Below are 17,799 nucleotides of genomic sequence, written 5' to 3' on the forward strand. Positions count from 1 at the left end.
GACTTGGGTGGCTGTGGCCAAGTCTCACCTCCCTGGGCCTCCATTCCCTCATCTCTGAAATGTATGGCAGCCAAGGCTATGAGAAGCATCTTGTCAGAGACCCTTAAAGATCTCAGGACATTCTGAGGAGTCCTAAGAAAGTCACCTCACCTAACTAAAGAACTCCAGAAGGAGAGAGTCTGGCTCTTAACCTTGACATTCTATTCCTGAAGACACTGCATGGACTGGTATGTCCCCAGAACCTTCTAGAAAGCAGTCCCACCAGGACTGGGGAAGAACAAAGCACCATTCCTCTCTATCCAGAATAGCACAGATTCATTCACCTGCCCATTCACCAGCTCCCTATGCTGTCTGGGGCAGAGGACACCAGAGGCTACAGCACTTGGCCTTTCTGACCGACCCAAGCCGAGGCCTAGGTCTCCCTTGTGCCACAGGGCTGCTGGCCGATGTGAAAGAGGCCCTGTTCTGACTCCCTCTGTGCACAACTTTGAGGGAGACCCCCTCGACCTGGCTCATTGTCACCCACGGGCCACGTGAGGAGGGGGCAGAAGACAGGAAACCAAATCCCCTGGGGTGCCCCGACCTCCACAGCCAGGTGCCCACCCACACGGAGCTGCAGCCCGGGAGACCACTCCCTGTGCCCAAGCGCCACACGCGCCTCTGAAGCCCGAGCCTCCTCCCTCCTGAGTATCTTCTCCTCTGAGACTCAAAGGCCAGCTGCTCTCTGAAACCTGCAAGGACCGCACCTTACCCCTAAATCTGCCCCCACCTGAGGCAAAATTACCTCTTCATACACGTAACTGTCCCACTTCATGTGTGTGACTGTGTGCATAAACGGTAACGTGGCCCCTATCGCAGGATCACGTGGCTGATGGGGAACCATGAACTCCCTGAGAGCGTGTCTGTGTCTAACCTGTCTTTCTGCCCTGAGTCAGATACAAAGTGGGTTCTCGGTAATGGCTGCAACAGGAAGACAGGCGATACTGTTTCCTGTGGGCCAGTCCTGACTGCTCCCAGACACCAAGCATCCCTTAGGCAAAGACTGGGCATTTTACCCACATTTCCCTACGGTCTGGGTCTGAGGTTCAGGAAACACCTGCTGCCTTTTGTTGCTTTTCCCCCAGGGGAATCCGTGCCCACTTCTCTCTGCCTTTAGACTCGACAAGAACACCTCATCCCAGCCCCTCTCCTCCCCGAGGGCACACTGATTCCTTAAACCAACAGCGGCATGGAGAGCAGCAAGGGGACACCACCCAGCAAAGGCCACTGAGGCGGACAGAGGAGTCCATGATCTTCTCCCAGCAACTCCGAGGTCCTGCCCAAACTCCTCACGTCTCAGACCCCAATCCAGAAACACAATTACTCCCTAAGAAAGTTCAGTTCTTCAAAGATTCCCTTCTCTTTCCAGTTCTAGGTGAAAATAAAGATCTCTTTTCAATTCTCTGAAATCTCAAAAGAAACATCCGGATGTGCACTCTTTCCCATCTGGAGACTTACTGGACGCTTTAGAGGAGAGGGGTGAAGACGCCGAATCGTGGGAGCGGGACCTCGCCCTCTTCACGGGGCTCCTCTTCTCTGAGGTGGAGCCTGTTTCAAGACACACACGCTGAAAATGCCTCATAATCATCATCTCGTATGTTCGCCCGGCACTTCAGAGTTTGCCAAGTGTGTTCACACCTAGCATCCATCCACGTACCCATGCATCCACCCACCCCGCCACCATCCTGCACGCACCCGCCCCTGAGAGAGCCCCGAGGAGACAGAAGGGGGCGCTCACGGCTCATGAGGGCTACCCTTCCTGAGCCGCAGCTACTGGTGTAAGGAGTTCTCAGAGACAGACCCAGGAGCCCGAGGGCCAGGCTCCGTCCAGCACAGGGAGACGGCATTTCTGGAAGGAGTGACCCGACCTGAGCCCTGAAGGGCCAGCAGGGGTTTCCAGGTAAAGCGCAGAGGAGGGGGAGCTCAAAGCCACAGGAAAGCCTCTGTGTGGCCCAGAGTGGCAAGAGCAGAGCACAGCCAGGGAAGCCTCTGAGCTGAGTGTGACCAACAGCATGGGGTACANACAGACACCCACACCGACGTTTCTCTCCGTCCATCCCAGAACTCAACTGGTCTGTCCCCAGTTGAATCCAGGGGAATTGTCAGCCTATAAAGATGAGCCTCAGCCTCACCCAGGTCCACCCTGACTTGGGTGGCTGTGGCCAAGTCTCACCTCCCTGGGCCTCCATTCCCTCATCTCTGAAATGTATGGCAGCCAAGGCTATGAGAAGCATCTTGTCAGAGACCCTTAAAGATCTCAGGACATTCTGAGGAGTCCTAAGAAAGTCACCTCACCTAACTAAAGAACTCCAGAAGGAGAGAGTCTGGCTCTTAACCTTGACATTCTATTCCTGAAGACACTGCATGGACTGGTATGTCCCCAGAACCTTCTAGAAAGCAGTCCCACCAGGACTGGGGAAGAACAAAGCACCATTCCTCTCTATCCAGAATAGCACAGATTCATTCACCTGCCCATTCACCAGCTCCCTATGCTGTCTGGGGCAGAGGACACCAGAGGCTACAGCACTTGGCCTTTCTGACCGACCCAAGCCGAGGCCTAGGTCTCCCTTGTGCCACAGGGCTGCTGGCCGATGTGAAAGAGGCCCTGTTCTGACTCCCTCTGTGCACAACTTTGAGGGAGACCCCCTCGACCTGGCTCATTGTCACCCACGGGCCACGTGAGGAGGGGGCAGAAGACAGGAAACCAAATCCCCTGGGGTGCCCCGACCTCCACAGCCAGGTGCCCACCCACACGGAGCTGCAGCCCGGGAGACCACTCCCTGTGCCCAAGCGCCACACGCGCCTCTGAAGCCCGAGCCTCCTCCCTCCTGAGTATCTTCTCCTCTGAGACTCAAAGGCCAGCTGCTCTCTGAAACCTGCAAGGACCGCACCTTACCCCTAAATCTGCCCCCACCTGAGGCAAAATTACCTCTTCATACACGTAACTGTCCCACTTCATGTGTGTGACTGTGTGCATAAACGGTAACGTGGCCCCTATCGCAGGATCACGTGGCTGATGGGGAACCATGAACTCCCTGAGAGCGTGTCTGTGTCTAACCTGTCTTTCTGCCCTGAGTCAGATACAAAGTGGGTTCTCGGTAATGGCTGCAACAGGAAGACAGGCGATACTGTTTCCTGTGGGCCAGTCCTGACTGCTCCCAGACACCAAGCATCCCTTAGGCAAAGACTGGGCATTTTACCCACATTTCCCTACGGTCTGGGTCTGAGGTTCAGGAAACACCTGCTGCCTTTTGTTGCTTTTCCCCCAGGGGAATCCGTGCCCACTTCTCTCTGCCTTTAGACTCGACAAGAACACCTCATCCCAGCCCCTCTCCTCCCCGAGGGCACACTGATTCCTTAAACCAACAGCGGCATGGAGAGCAGCAAGGGGACACCACCCAGCAAAGGCCACTGAGGCGGACAGAGGAGTCCATGATCTTCTCCCAGCAACTCCGAGGTCCTGCCCAAACTCCTCACGTCTCAGACCCCAATCCAGAAACACAATTACTCCCTAAGAAAGTTCAGTTCTTCAAAGATTCCCTTCTCTTTCCAGTTCTAGGTGAAAATAAAGATCTCTTTTCAATTCTCTGAAATCTCAAAAGAAACATCCGGATGTGCACTCTTTCCCATCTGGAGACTTACTGGACGCTTTAGAGGAGAGGGGTGAAGACGCCGAATCGTGGGAGCGGGACCTCGCCCTCTTCACGGGGCTCCTCTTCTCTGAGGTGGAGCCTGTTTCAAGACACACACGCTGAAAATGCCTCATAATCATCATCTCGTATGTTCGCCCGGCACTTCAGAGTTTGCCAAGTGTGTTCACACCTAGCATCCATCCACGTACCCATGCATCCACCCACCCCGCCACCATCCTGCACGCACCCGCCCCTGAGAGAGCCCCGAGGAGACAGAAGGGGGCGCTCACGGCTCATGAGGGCTACCCTTCCTGAGCCGCAGCTACTGGTGTAAGGAGTTCTCAGAGACAGACCCAGGAGCCCGAGGGCCAGGCTCCGTCCAGCACAGGGAGACGGCATTTCTGGAAGGAGTGACCCGACCTGAGCCCTGAAGGGCCAGCAGGGGTTTCCAGGTAAAGCGCAGAGGAGGGGGAGCTCAAAGCCACAGGAAAGCCTCTGTGTGGCCCAGAGTGGCAAGAGCAGAGCACAGCCAGGGAAGCCTCTGAGCTGAGTGTGACCAACAGCATGGGGTACAGTGTGAGAAGAAGGAACAGTGAGACTGGAGAGGCAGTAAAACGCCAGGAGTGTGGATTCACCCCACCGGCAACAGGGGGATTGAGGCATCTTAAAGTCAGGGTCACAGTCAGTTCATGCAAGGTCACTCCGGCACCAGTGGAGTCTGTCCAGGGGGCCTTTAGTCTCTTACAGATGAGCAATCTGAGGCCAGTAAAGGAAGCACGACGTGTCCCAAGTCACACAGCCAGCAGATGCGGAGGGAAGAGAAACCGAGACTTCCGACCCTACACCACACCCCACAAATGCTTCACATGTTTGTATAAATAGCTTTGTCTTTTTTCTTGCTGCACCACTGACAACAGTCAGATGCTTGCATTGCTCTGATACATGTGTCCTATTAAAATATCGTGTTGGATTTTCATGTCTTTGAGTGAAAACTGGCCTTTTCTCATTAATCTCCATAATAAACCCACCCTGTTGATTCACACAGAGGAAATAAATGAGCAAAGCTTACACCGGGCAGTAATGCCACCGACAAGTCAAACAGAGCAGGAAACAGAGTCCTGAGAAATCGCAATTTTCCTTCCTATTCTCTAAGAATTCTAGAGCTAGGAAGAACCCATCGGGATTTCCATTTTCTCATACCACCAAAAACGCGGGGCAGGGAGGGAAGCAAACTCTGAGTGCAACAAGGGTGTGCCATTTCCTGCAAAGACGTATCTAGACAGCGCTCATCGGAGCTGCTGACCGTGAGACAGGCCCCAGGGCCCCCGCTGTCTGCAGAAGTGCCGGCTGCCCCCATGATGAGAAGGCGAGGCAGACCTGCCAGCCCTCACCTTCCGTCACCAGCTCCTCATCCTCGTTGTCCGTGCTGCTCTGCTTTTCCGCATCGCTCTCCAAGGGCTCGTGCCGGGCCCCCTTCTCCAAGGGAACCTCGTTGCTCACAAAGTAAGCAGCCAGGCCCAGCTCCTGCTCCAGCGCTGTTCTCACCAAGCAGGAGGAGTTTATCAGACGCAGGTCGCAGTACCTCAGAGACCTGGAGGGAAAAAGGTTTCTATTCAGTGTCCTCTACAACAGAGGCACCACTCCCAGCGCCGGGGGAATGGTGATCGGAAGCAGCCCCCTGCTGCCTCTTTAGGGTCCTAGGACTTGTGCAAGCAGAAAAGCAGACCGCATTACGGTGAGCCCTTGGCAACCAAGTCGGTTTAAGTCTCTTGGGGCACCTGCTGTGGATTCAGCCCTGTCCTGCATGTCATCAAAAGCGTTTCCAGGCCAGAAGAAGAGCAGGCTTGAACCCCAGCTCTGCCACTTCCTAGGGCAGAAACTTCCACAAGCTGGGCAACCTCTTACAGGCTCAGATTTTCATCCAAAAGATGAGAATTAATATTAATAGCCATCTAAGTGCACTGTTTGAGGACTATATGCATTTAATATTTTAATTATTCAATCAGCACTTATAGTGGGCCAAGACTGTGCTAGAAGCTAGGGATAGCATGACAATCACGTCACCTTTACCCAGCCAAGGACGCCGCGTGCAATAGCCCTCGTGTAAATGTGGGGTGGCCGTGGGGAAGGAACCCCAGCTTTGGAGTTGGGCAGCCTGGAATCCATGGTCCACCAGGCTTAATCTCTGTAAGTCCCATTTCTTCACTGATCAAGGGGGACCACTGCGATATTTCTTTCCCCCAGGGTTATGGTGAGAGTAAAATGAAATACAGCACATGAGAAGAATCTAGTACAATGCCAGCACATGACAGGAACTCAGTAAATTTCAGCTCTTACCGTTTGCCATAGGAAGAAAGATGTGCATGGTTCCTGCTCTTTTCCACGGTATTGAGTAAATCTTTAGGAGCTAACCTGTTGCCACCCATCCAGTCTTACTGGAGGCCCAGTGACCTTCAGTCCTGAGTGTCTACCTGTCCGTGTGACTGCCTAGAGACCACAGGAGCCACTGAGCAGGCTTGCAGCTGACGTCTCCGTGGCTGTGGGCTCCAATGGAACACAGCCTTCAAGACAGTCAGCTGTGTGTGTGGAAACCGGCTCTTCCTAAGTGCCGTCAGCCACCTCCCCGCTTCCCAGAACACCACCTACACCAGGAGGGCCCTGCTATCACGGCAGTGAGACCCCAGGAGAAATGGAGCCTTGAGCCCCAAGAAGATCGGATACTTTCCTAAATGAACAGCCATTCCCAACGCACATGGTGATCCTCACGGGAGAAACTGACCTCCACTCGTGGGGCCCAGCCACAGCCATCCCACCCTCCGTGAGCCCAAATGGGGCCTGAGAATTGGGAAAGGCTGCCCAGACCTCAGACACATCTCACTGCCACAGGCTGGAAAACTGTCATGATAAATACACAAATCTGTGACGACTCTGAATGTGAAGACTCCACCTGCCATCAGGCACTAGGAGCCTGGCCTGACCACCAGAGCTGCGGGCACAGGCAGCTGGCTCTTCCACGACCCCCAGGGACACAGCCCCCTCCCCTCACCTCGGTAAGGATTCCCCGTGAGGGTCCATCCCACTGAAGATCAAGATACACGGCAGGCCCTCCAGCTCCAGGTAGGTCTGAGGCCTCCACTCCGCATCCTCAATTTTCTGCCACATCTGCGGATAATTAAAAAGCAGTAAGGTGGCGAGACTCCCTACTCTCGGACTAGCCCAGCTCTGACAGATCTAAAGCGTCCTCCTCCCTACTGAAGCGTTCCGTGAAAAGACAGCTCTTCACACTACAGATAAGCACATCGTCTGCTTCACGGCTGGGTTCCCAGCCACACTGGCTGGCACGTACTAGCCGTACTAGCCGTCCACGCATTAACTGCTGCCTGAGCCCCGGGAACAAAGTGCAAAACCTCAGTGGCTTCTAAGGTTTTTCTGTGCTTTCTTAACCCTGCCTCTCCCTCAAGGTTCCTGCCCAACTCTTCTCTCAGGATTCTTTGTAACGCTCCCGAGTTTTCTCTCACCTCTCCGTGGGTTCAGTGAGAAACTGGGGGCCAGGCACTGTGCTAGTCTGGGGGCGGGGCTGAGGGCTGGGGGGGGCGGTCCCTGCCCTCCACCGCCTGGGAAAAGAGCCAGAGGACAGGCAGGGAGCCCCACGCCAGCCCCTGGTGCGGAGGAGGCCCCCGGGGGCAGGGAGGGGCAGCTTCCCGAAAAAGGGAAAGACACAGAGCTGAATTCTACAGGCCGATAAGCTAACTACAGGAGGAAGAGAGAAACCATATGATAATTGTCTTTCTCTGCTTGACTTATTCACTTAGCATTGTCTCCTCCAGTCCCGTCCATGTTGCAGCAAATGTTGAGAAATCGTTCTTTTTGATGGCTGAGTAATATTCCATTTGTATATATGGACCACAACTTCTTAATCCAGTCATCTGTTGAAGAGCATCTCGGTTCCTTCCACAATTTGGCTATTGTGGACAATGGGGCTATGAACATTGGGGTGCATATGGCCCTTCTCTTCATTATGTCTGTATCTTTGGGATAAATACCCAGTAGTGCAATTGCTGGATCATAGGGTAGCTCAATTTTTAACTTTTTAAGCATGATGCACTGGGTGTTATACGCAAGTAATGAATCATGGAACTTTACATCAAAAACTAGGGATGTACTGTATGGTGCCTAACATATTATAATAAAAAAATTATTAAAAAAATAAGGGAGGAAGAGAAAAGCACTCCCAGGAAGAAGGAAAGGCATGCTGCAGCCCAGAAGTTTAAAAGAGCAAGACAGGGGGCACCTGGGTGGCTCAGTCGTTTAAGTGTCTGTCTTTGGCTCAGGTCATGATCCCAGGGTCCTGCAATCGAGTCCCGTGTCAGGCTCCCTGCTCAGTGGGGAGTCTGCTTCTCCCTCTGCCCCTCCCCTTACTCGTGCTTGCTCGTTCTCTTTCTCTTTCGCTCCCTCTCTCTCAAATAAATAAAATCTTAAAGAAAAAAAAAGAGCAAGACAAGGCGTTTTGTGGGGGGGAACAATATTTATAAGTAATTTGGTACTGTAGTTGTGGGACCAGGACAAGAGAGGCGGCCAGAGGGGTGGCTACGCATGGAGGGGGCGTGATGGACAGCAACCCTGAAGCTTTTGTCACCTCCGTCACCCCTCCCCCACTCGGCCACCCCGCCCCCCCCNCACCCCACTCTCCCAGGCTCCTTCCACCCCTCCCGTCCCTGCCCCCAGTGCCCACCTTGAGCTGCTTCACGAAGTGCTTCCCGACAGTGATGCCAGAGCTGGGGTTGCCCAGGATGATCTCAAAGTGCTCCTCCAGGGCCAGGCGCGCCCGCACGTGGGCCAGCCGCTCGTAGGCCACCGCCGCCAGCGGCGAGCAGGGCACCCGCAGCAGGACCATGAGCCCGTGGCCGCAGGGACACTGTTTGGGCGCGTTGATGAGGTTCTGGGTGATCTCCAGCGTCTCCACCGACGTGTAGTCCTTCATCTGCGACAGGCCGCTCACGGCCATCATGGCGGCCGCGTAGTGCTGCACGAGAACAAAGGTCCTGATCACCGCGCTGTGCAGGCGGGGGAACCTGCAACAAACAGAGACACGGAGCCGTGACCGGGCTGCCGGCCACCCCGCGGATGCCCGCAGCGCTCCGGGAGGCGGCACAGGGCCTGAGCCCAGCACACAGGGGACCCAACACAGCCGCCAACGCGGGCACAGCGACGCGCTCCCAGCTTGCAACCAGGTTGTTTCCTTTCGAAGCCGCTTGTTTCTAACCTGAAAGGGAAGCCTTCCTTAGAAGCCGAATCACAAACTGCTCTGTCACTTTCAGCTAGGAAACAAGCGCACGGATTTGCTGTTTCTCTGTGCTTTCCAGCACCTGGAGCGTAGTAGCAGCTCAATAAAGATTTGTGCAATGAACGAACGAGACATAAATAAAATCAATGATTGTTTCATCTATCATCAGCTTAATTTATAGCTCCTTCAGTTAGGTAATCTGCCCCCAGGTCCCACGGAAAATAGAACCACTAGCGATCAGCACGGACGCGCGGCTATCACGTTGCCCAGATGGAGGGCGACCGTCCTGAAGGCACATCGCTGCATTCATTTCAAGGACAATGAACCATCAGAAACGTAACTAAATGTGATTTGACAGATGAATTCTTAATCAGAACATACTCAGTCAAACCAAGAATCCTAGCTTGGGCTTCAGAAACTGTTACCATATGTCTTTTCACACAAAAGTGATGACCCCGCCAGGACCACATGCCCTGCTAGCGCTCTTCTGGTTCTCACATCAGAAACAGACCCAGAGCCCCAGCAGAAAAACCCATCCCTGCCGGAACAGACAAATTGACATCCGCTTTACACACGATGCTCTTGTCGGTTTATTTCGCTGGAATGTATCCCGACGCAGTGGCTTTTGGGAGCAAAGATAAAGAAGTTTCTTGACCTACAAAGATCAGACCCTTACCATGGCCATGCCACCCTGAGAGTTCTATCAGGACAAGCAGTCACCTTCCACAGAGTTTCTGAGGTCTTCTCTCGTCTATTATTCTGTTCCTTTTCTTCATTCTTTGTCCTTGGCATTTCAATTATGTCATGGGTTCTATAAACTGGAGAGCTGGCTTGGCAACCTTGCCACTACCAAGTGCCTGCTGTCTCAGGGAGACGTGACTGATGTGCAGATTCTGGCCCAAAGGGGACTCAGCGGTCCAAGGACTGCTTTGCCCTGCCCCTGGTGCACTGGCCACATAGTGCCCAAGAAGAACAGAGCAGGGCAGAAAATGCATGGTCTTCCCTGCCCTACAGTGCTGCCCCTGCTGGGGCCCTTGTCACCCCGAGCAAGGTGGGATGAAGGGGGATGAAGAAGGGCAGGGTGTCATTTGGGAGGAAGCATACTTTCTCCCCATCTCTGATGTGGTGGGAAGTGCCTGCATTCAATTCTGCTCAAAGGACAAGCAGACTCAGAACAGGAACCATATTTATCCATCTGAAATGACCAAAAAGCCGGACAAATATTTGAAACAACAGTGTTTCAAGACATTGGGCTTCAGGAAGTGGAAGACAGTGATCCTTAGACATGGGAGTCAAATTGGGTGAGCCCCTAGCTTCTGACTGGAAAAAGTTTCTGGAATGTGCTCAGGAAAGGGGAATCCAGGCAAAGCATCAGTGGTCTCCCTGACTTGAGGAAAGGCAGTGGAGTCCAGGGAAACCAAGTTAGCAAGAGCTCACAGGGGAAAGTACCAGAGAGGAACAAGCTGCAGAAATAGAGAATGCAGGAGAGCTACAGAGGGTCCCCCAAGTCGTCAGCTTAGTGATCAGTGCATTTAGGTGAGGGCACTATTCAAGGCCAAGAAAAGAACCATCCAAGAAAATTAAAGGGAACCATGCCTCAAGCTCACATAGGGTTTAGAATAGTTCCTGTTCCCAACACCAGCATGGAAGACCTCAGAATTCACGGAACATTATAGAATCTTTAGAGGGTTTTGCCTTAGTAGTGGGCAAAGGTAGCCCTGGACTAAATACTTCTTTGGTCCTGCCTAACAGAGCTTAAAGCAAGACCTGAAAGGATTAAACTGTCTCCAAGTAACTTAATTATATCCCAGAAAAAAGCTGAAGATGATTTATAGGAATACAAATATATCCAGCCCCATCAAGGCGAAATTCACAATGTCTGGAATCCTCTCAAAAATTACCAGATATTTAAAGAAGGAAATACAACCCATAATGAGGAGGGAGAAAATCAATTAATACACAGAAATGGACTCAGAAACAGTAGGTACACGTAGGATGCGCCTGCCCCTAAGCCTTTGTGGTTGGCCCTACAGGAAGGAAGCTCCACAGAGAACATACTGGAAGGAAAAGGGGAGTTGCTAAATGTCTAAATCTCTTAAGTACCGGTGAGTTTGTGGTCTTGCAAGCCGACTTCCCAACCATATGCTGGGGTCTGTGTACAACACAGGGCAAATCAACAGGCTAGCCATGCACACGGTGGCAAGAGGCAGTAACCAATGTGTTCTTACCTTTAGTGCCTTCTGTCCAAGTTGCCTGTTTCAAAAGAGATTTCCAGACAGAGGATTCCTAGGAAAGGCAGCAAGGCATGGTGGAAAGAACATCAAACCTGGCTCTAATCCAGGTTGCCACAAACGGGATGTGTGACCTTGGGCAAATGACTTCCCCTCTCTGGGCCTCAATCCCACAATTATAAGATGGGGTGAGGTGGATGGGTTAAATGATACCTAGGCGGTCCTATGAGTCTCCATAACTCAACATTCCAGAGTTTTCTAGTCTCTTCTCACTTAGTGAAATGTAAATCTTAATCTCTGTGCAACACTTCTGGTTTAGAAGAGGGGGAGAGAGGCGAGCAAGGAAGAGGACAGTGGTAAGGCTGATGGTGACAGTGGCAGTCGTGGTGACTGTAATGGTGCTGATGGTAATGGCAGCCATGGCAACAGTGAAGAGGTGGAACATGATGGTGATGATGGGACAGTGACGGTGACAGTGGTGTGGATGGTGGTGACAGTGATGATGATGATGGTCATGGTCTTGGTGATGATGGTCATGGCCTTGGTCATAATGGCAGTGACAGCAGTGATGGTGATAATGACAATGGTTGTGACCATGGTAGCAATCATGATAATGGGATGTGACAGTAACAGTGGTGCTGATGCTGGTTCTGACAATGGTGGCCATGGTGGTGACCGTGATGATGGTGGGGACAAAGCCGTGACAGTGCTGGCTGCAGCTACCATGAGCATGTAACATGCACCGGGCATGCTCTTCATGTTTCATACGTATTAATTCATTTAATCATCATAACATCCCTGTGTGGTAGGCATCATTTTCCCCGCAGACGACTGAGAAAGGTTCCTAAAGTCTCCCAGCTGCTAAGTGACAGACCCAGGACTCGAACCCAGGCAGTGTGACTCTGGAGCCTGAGCTCTCAGCACACAACTATTTCTGAGTCTACATGGCATCCCATTTATCAAAGACTCATAAGAAGCCACTAGAAAAGTAGATTGGTTCACAGGTGAAGGTACGGAAGTTCAGACAGGTTCAGTGATTTGCCAAAGCTTAAAACTCACATTTTACTAGGTGTAAAGCCAGAATGTATGGTCCTGCGGTCAGTCTGGCCTTCTAGCCGTGAGACCTTGCTCCATATGGCTTAGTGGTTCTACTGTTTTGGAGTCAAGTGACAAGGATTGGGTCTGGCTTCACTACAAACCCCCATGTGACCTAGGGCAGGGGACCCAACCTTTGTCCATTCCTTCCTTTGCCACACGGGGATAATGGTCCCTATGCCACTGTGCTGCTGTGAGCAGGTGGTAGGCAATCAACATAGAGCACTGGGCCCAAAGTGTCAGCTCACGAAGCACCCAGCAGAAGGAGCTGCGTGAGGAGAGCAGGGCCGAGCGGCAGAGGAGGGGCTCCTTCCCTTAGCAAGTGTATGAGTGCTCAGCTGCCCACGTGGGAGGCGGAGAGCAGACTAAGTCCATCAGCATCCCAGCACTGAAGGGGACTGAGCTTCTCAAAGGGCATTCTGGGGAACACCGATCCCATGACACACTCCGGAGATGCCGCACATTCCAGCCGCCTCTGCAGGACAGCACGCGTGGCAACAGAAGGCTCGGGGAACTCTCATGGAAAAGAAAACCTTAAATGTAAGGTTTCTCAAACACATTTGACCACGGAACCCCTTTTGGCCTAAGAGCTATTTGCACCCAGCCCACGCGATACAGCGTGGAACACAGCTTGAGAAGCCCACGTCTACTTTAACCCCTCTGTTGGCACGAGAGAAGGGGGCACAATGAGGGAAGGGGGCAGAGCCACTCATTCTGTTTTGCAGTAGCCAGTCTGTAAAACTTGGCCTGGGTTTATGACCTACGAACTGGGTGGATGTTGGCAATCACTTAACCTCCCTGGGCCTCAGTTTCCTCATCTGAAAAATGGCAGCATTAAAATCTGCCTCAGCGGTCTGCTTTGGCACAGATCAGAGGGCAAGCTATAGAATCCGGCTGACGCTGGGCTCACAGCCAGTTCTATCCCTGGCCAGATGTGTGGCCCAGGGAAGTCATGGGGGGGGGTCTCTCTGAGCCTCAGTTTACCTGCAAAATGGAGATAATAGCAGCAACTGGCTAAGAGAGATGGTGAGGCACTTGGAACAGCGAACAGCACAAAAGAAGCCCTCGACAGATGATACACACGGGACATGAGAGGATGGAGCCAACTAGGATTGTCACTATCATTTCCTTTCAATCTTTTGGTGTCTTACCTCCTCCCATTTTCTTGGCTTCCCCGTGTCTCAAACACACCCTCCCACATTCCAACATTATTACTGCTCATTCTCATCTCTAAAATGTTCTAGAACAATGGCACGACGGATATCACTGTCCCCATAGGCAGGGCAAGAAATAAACCAGGATCCCTTTAGTGGAGGGACGGAGTCACCCAGGAAAGGAGGAAGGTGGCCCCCTTCCTGGAACTCTCTGGCTGCACACGCTTCAGTTTACACTCGACTCCTGAGCAATTTTAGTGACTTCCAACAGAGACGTGTACCTTTTTCCTAATGTGGTGACCATGGCCTCGAAGGAGCTGTCATATCTGAGCAAGGGGAGGCTGTGTCCTGAAAGGGTGGACTCAATGAACTCCGACAGCCCAAAGTACTTCTTATTCTCAGGATATAAGTCCACCCCCTAAAACAGAGAAGAACATCAGTCACACAAACACTGTATTTGTGGAGATGGAGAGAGTCACATGCTAGGCACGTAGATGGCCGGCACAGGCATCTTGATGTAAATTGTGCTGACTTGGGGCGCCTGGGTGGCTCAGTCAGTTCAGCGTCTGACTCTTGATCTCGGCTCAGGGCATGATCTCAGGGTCACGAGATCGAGCTCTGTGTCAGCCTCCACGCTCATCGCGTCGCAGCTTGAGATTCTCGCTCTCCCTCTGCCCCTCACCCAGCTCGTGTGCGCGCACATCCGCATGCTCGCTCTCTCAAATAAATAAAATCTTTTTAAAAAATAAAAATAAATTGTGTTGGGGCGCCTGGGTGGCACAGTGGTTAAGCGTCTGCCTTCGGCTCAGGGCGTGATCCCAGCGTTATGGGATCGAAGCCCCACGTCAGGCTCCTCTGCTGTGAGCCTGCTTCTTCCTCTCCCACTCCCCCTGCTTGTGTTCCCTCTCTCACTGGCTGTCTCTATCTCTGTCAAATAAATAAATAAAATCTTTAAAAAAAAAAAAAATAAATTGTGTTGCCTCTACAGTCCCACAGACGTTTCATGTGTTACTTCCCTCGGCAGACCCCGAGCACAGCACACTCTATACTTAAAGGATGGTGCCTCCAGATCAGTCAAGATGTTCCCATTCATTGGACCCTAGTGTCTTTGCCAAGAAGAACATCAGCCTTGTTTTTTAAACCCACAGCTTTCTTGGATAAAACGGCTTCTTTCCAACAATTTTAAGCTAGTTTTAGGAATAGGCCAATCGACTATCTTACGTTCAGCTTGCTATTAAAATCAGCAGGAAAAAATGCGTTCATCTAATCAATTTCACTCCCATTGACCTAACGTTCTTCCCAAACTAACATCCCAGTTTCTCAAGTGTCAGGGTGTAGCAGAGTTGGAGAGGCTAATAAAATTAAAGCCATGAACTCTGCCCTCACAGCACCATGGTTAAGTGTGAGGGTCACAGCCAGCCAGACGGGTCATAGCCTGACTCTACCACTCTCTGACTGCGTGGTCCTTTAGGCAAGTAGCTCAACCGTCCTCTGCCTCATTTTCTCCTTTCATAAATCAGAAATCACCCTAGCCCCTGCCTCTTATAGGAGCTCATATGATAAAGCACTCAGAACAGTGCCTCCCTAGCTTACGAAAGTGCTACAGAAACACTTGGTATCAGCACCACTGATTCCAAGTCTGCTAGACTAAAGCCAAGCATCAGTATCTTTATAAGTTCCTAAGATGACTCTGGGACACCCCAAAGAAGTCTAGAATTTGAGGTTTGCTCGTTACTTGTATAATTAACTAGAATCCAACCACCCGGAATTCTCCAGTTATTCCCAGAATTCTCAAATTATCGGTTGTAGCCTTCTATTTTGATGAGAAAAGGCAAGAGATAAACTAAAACCTCACCAGGCTTCATGGATGTGTGTTCCATTTGAGGAAGGAGATTTTGAGCCTTGCAGCTTAAGGACATGGGGACAGGAAAAGCAGGAACCTTTCCAAGGCTTCTGGACTAAACACTGCATGTCCTCAGAGAGGGCAGCTAACTAATGCCCTTTGGGAAAGTTTCTAAAGACCAGGAAGGGTTTAAATCTAACTCTGGGTCAGGGGCGCCTGGGTGGCTCAGTTGTTAAGCGTCTGCCTTCGGCTCAGGGCATGATCCCAGAGTCCTGGGATCGAGCCCCACATCAGGCTCCTCCACTGGGAGCCTGCTTCTTCCTCTCCCACTCCCCCTGCCAGTGTTCCCTCTCTCACTGGCTATCTCTCTCTCTGTAAAAAATAAAATAAAATCTTTAAATAATAAATAATTAAATAAATAAATAAATATAAAATAAATCTAATTCTGGGTCAAATCAAAGATCCAAGAATCTGGGGACCCACTTGACCCCCAACCACACTAGTTAATCAAGGTTTTTACTAAACAGAATTTCTCCCGACTCAAGGGTCATCGGGACACCAGGCCCGGCAGCCCAGTGGCACTCACGTTACTGTAGGAGGCAGGCCAGTGGATCTCGTTGTAAGGGCTGACGAGGGTATGCTGTGTCTGCAGCGCGTAAGGGAAGGAAGTCACATGGAGCGTCACAATGTTGGGGGCCTCCTTCACCTCCCTGCAATTGAGCAATCTGTCCACTAATCCCACAGCCGGGTCACTTTGGGAGTAAAGATTATGAACAGTGCTACTGCGGGAAGAAAGGGGGAGAAGACACAGTGAGTGGAATGACGAATACTTCTCTGTAATTTTACAAGGATCAAGCAGTTGAATACATTTCTAACTAACCCCAGCCCCAACTTTGCAAGTAATCAAAGCTTCTTGCTCTGCCCATGACAAGGAAAATTTAAGAAAAAAAAAAAAATGACCACACTGCAGGCACCTGTCCAGGACTCCCCTGATACTCATTGCTTATTAAAAACTTAGCCAGGGGAACAGTATTTTTAGAGGATTGCTTGTGGGACATACAATCCACCCACTCCTCTGGGCCAGTGATTTTCACCCAGGAATGTTCCTTTGGCCCCATCTGATTGTGTACTTGTCTCCTTAAATTCTTTTCCCTAAATTCCTACTGACCTGAAACGAGCCACAGAGGATATAAAATGGTACATTCTATATTAAATTTAAAGGTACAGGACCGGGAAGGGGAAGCACTTTGAACAAGGGTCCCAGGAGACAAGTGTAGCTCTGCTGTTCCCTGCGGGCCAACGCCTCGGCGTTCTCTCCCAGCCACCCAGCAGAATAGAAAACTCTTCAGCTTTCGGTGGCAGGTAGTTACTCTGATAAACCTACCCCCCAAATGAATACTCACAATATAGCTCTTTATACAACTCAGGATGTTGAAATACCTCCAAGCCCAGGCAGGCACCCAACATTGTATGCCCTGCGTATAGGTGATCTCTGAGGTTCTGACCAGCCCTACGCTTCTGCGTCCGTGCTAAATCAAAGCCTTCCTCTGCAGTCTGACCCAGGATCTCCCTTCCTTCCTCACCCAGTCAGTGGCAATGTCTAAATGCACAGCCCTCGGGCCAGTCTATGGAGATGACGGGTCCTGGTAAATCAGGAATCCTGCCAGATTCCGAGCCTGACAGCATCTAAAATGCATCTAGATTTACATCCATTTGAATTGAATCCATAAAATCACTCTACAGAAGGGTGGTACCAGCTGTGACCCTCAGTACTGAAGTCAATGGGGCCTCCCGTCAGGAAGTGAGCTATTCCAGTCAGGATCCCCTCCCCACACCAGGGGGCACCCTGTCCCCGAGTGGGGTACAGAAAAGGAGGCCCTAGTTCTAGGCTGGCTCGGTCCTAACACCCTCCTGCCCCCACCCCAGCCCTGAGACCCTGATTTCTGTGACGGTAACTTTTAGAAGCTCTGCCAGATGTTCCCTGAGATAATCTCCAGCTCGAAGGTTCTGGAATATATCCGTGGCATCTGCTTACAAATGCCAAAACCCCAACATCATTCACCTTGTCAAGGCTTGTACCCACAAGCCCAGTGTCATCCAAATATCAATTCAAGGAAGGAACCCGTCAACCACGCCCTATGCCAAAGTCACTGTCACCTCACGAGATCCCAGTGGGCATGGTCGTGGATTAGGACAAACAGCGTATGGGGGTTCTGAAAGGAGTTCTGCAGAAAGGACTTAAATTTCGTCTGCGCTTCGGCATCAAGCTTCAAGACATACTGTTCGACCCTCTGCTTGGTCATGTGCTCCTTTTCCAAGCCAAGCTCCAGCAAAACCCCTGTAATGTGGTAAAAATACATCACAAGTAACCCACGACAAGTAAAACCCTTGTCACGAGTTTCTTATTCACTCAACAGACACCTGGTGAGCACCTGCTATCTGACCAGCATTCTGCCTGGCCCCTAGGCTACAGGGACGTGTGAGACATGGGGGAGGCAGGGCAGCTGACCCCATGCAAACC

At 51.5% G+C, this 17,799-nt stretch overlaps 1 protein-coding gene across 9 annotated transcripts in view; it reads right to left on the reverse strand.

Moving 5' to 3' along the window:
* Positions 1–17,799, reverse strand: part of GREB1 (growth regulating estrogen receptor binding 1) — a 139,268-nt gene that overhangs the window by 20,500 nt on the left and 100,969 nt on the right. For 5 of the 9 annotated variants that reach the window (XM_034659896.1, XM_034659895.1, XM_034659893.1 and 2 more), the window contains 7 exons: positions 17,436–17,616; positions 15,865–16,060; positions 13,717–13,853; positions 8,404–8,743; positions 6,718–6,833; positions 5,063–5,262; positions 2,488–3,771 (listed from right to left, as the gene is read on the reverse strand). In XM_034659896.1, the coding sequence (XP_034515787.1) occupies positions 3,635–3,771; positions 5,063–5,262; positions 6,718–6,833; positions 8,404–8,743; positions 13,717–13,853; positions 15,865–16,060; positions 17,436–17,616 (1,307 nt within the window). In that variant the 3' untranslated portion in view covers positions 2,488–3,634. Of the gene's footprint in view, positions 1–2,487; positions 3,772–5,062; positions 5,263–6,717; positions 6,834–8,403; positions 8,744–11,192; positions 11,242–13,716; positions 13,854–15,864; positions 16,061–17,435; positions 17,617–17,799 lie in introns of those variants that run through there. The other 4 variants (XM_002922741.4, XM_034659890.1, XM_019803265.2 and 1 more) reach the window with 4 other exon arrangements.

Source organism: Ailuropoda melanoleuca, chromosome 4 (genome assembly GCF_002007445.2).
Source record: "Ailuropoda melanoleuca isolate Jingjing chromosome 4, ASM200744v2, whole genome shotgun sequence".
In the NCBI taxonomy this organism is placed as follows: Eukaryota; Metazoa; Chordata; class Mammalia; order Carnivora; family Ursidae; genus Ailuropoda; species Ailuropoda melanoleuca.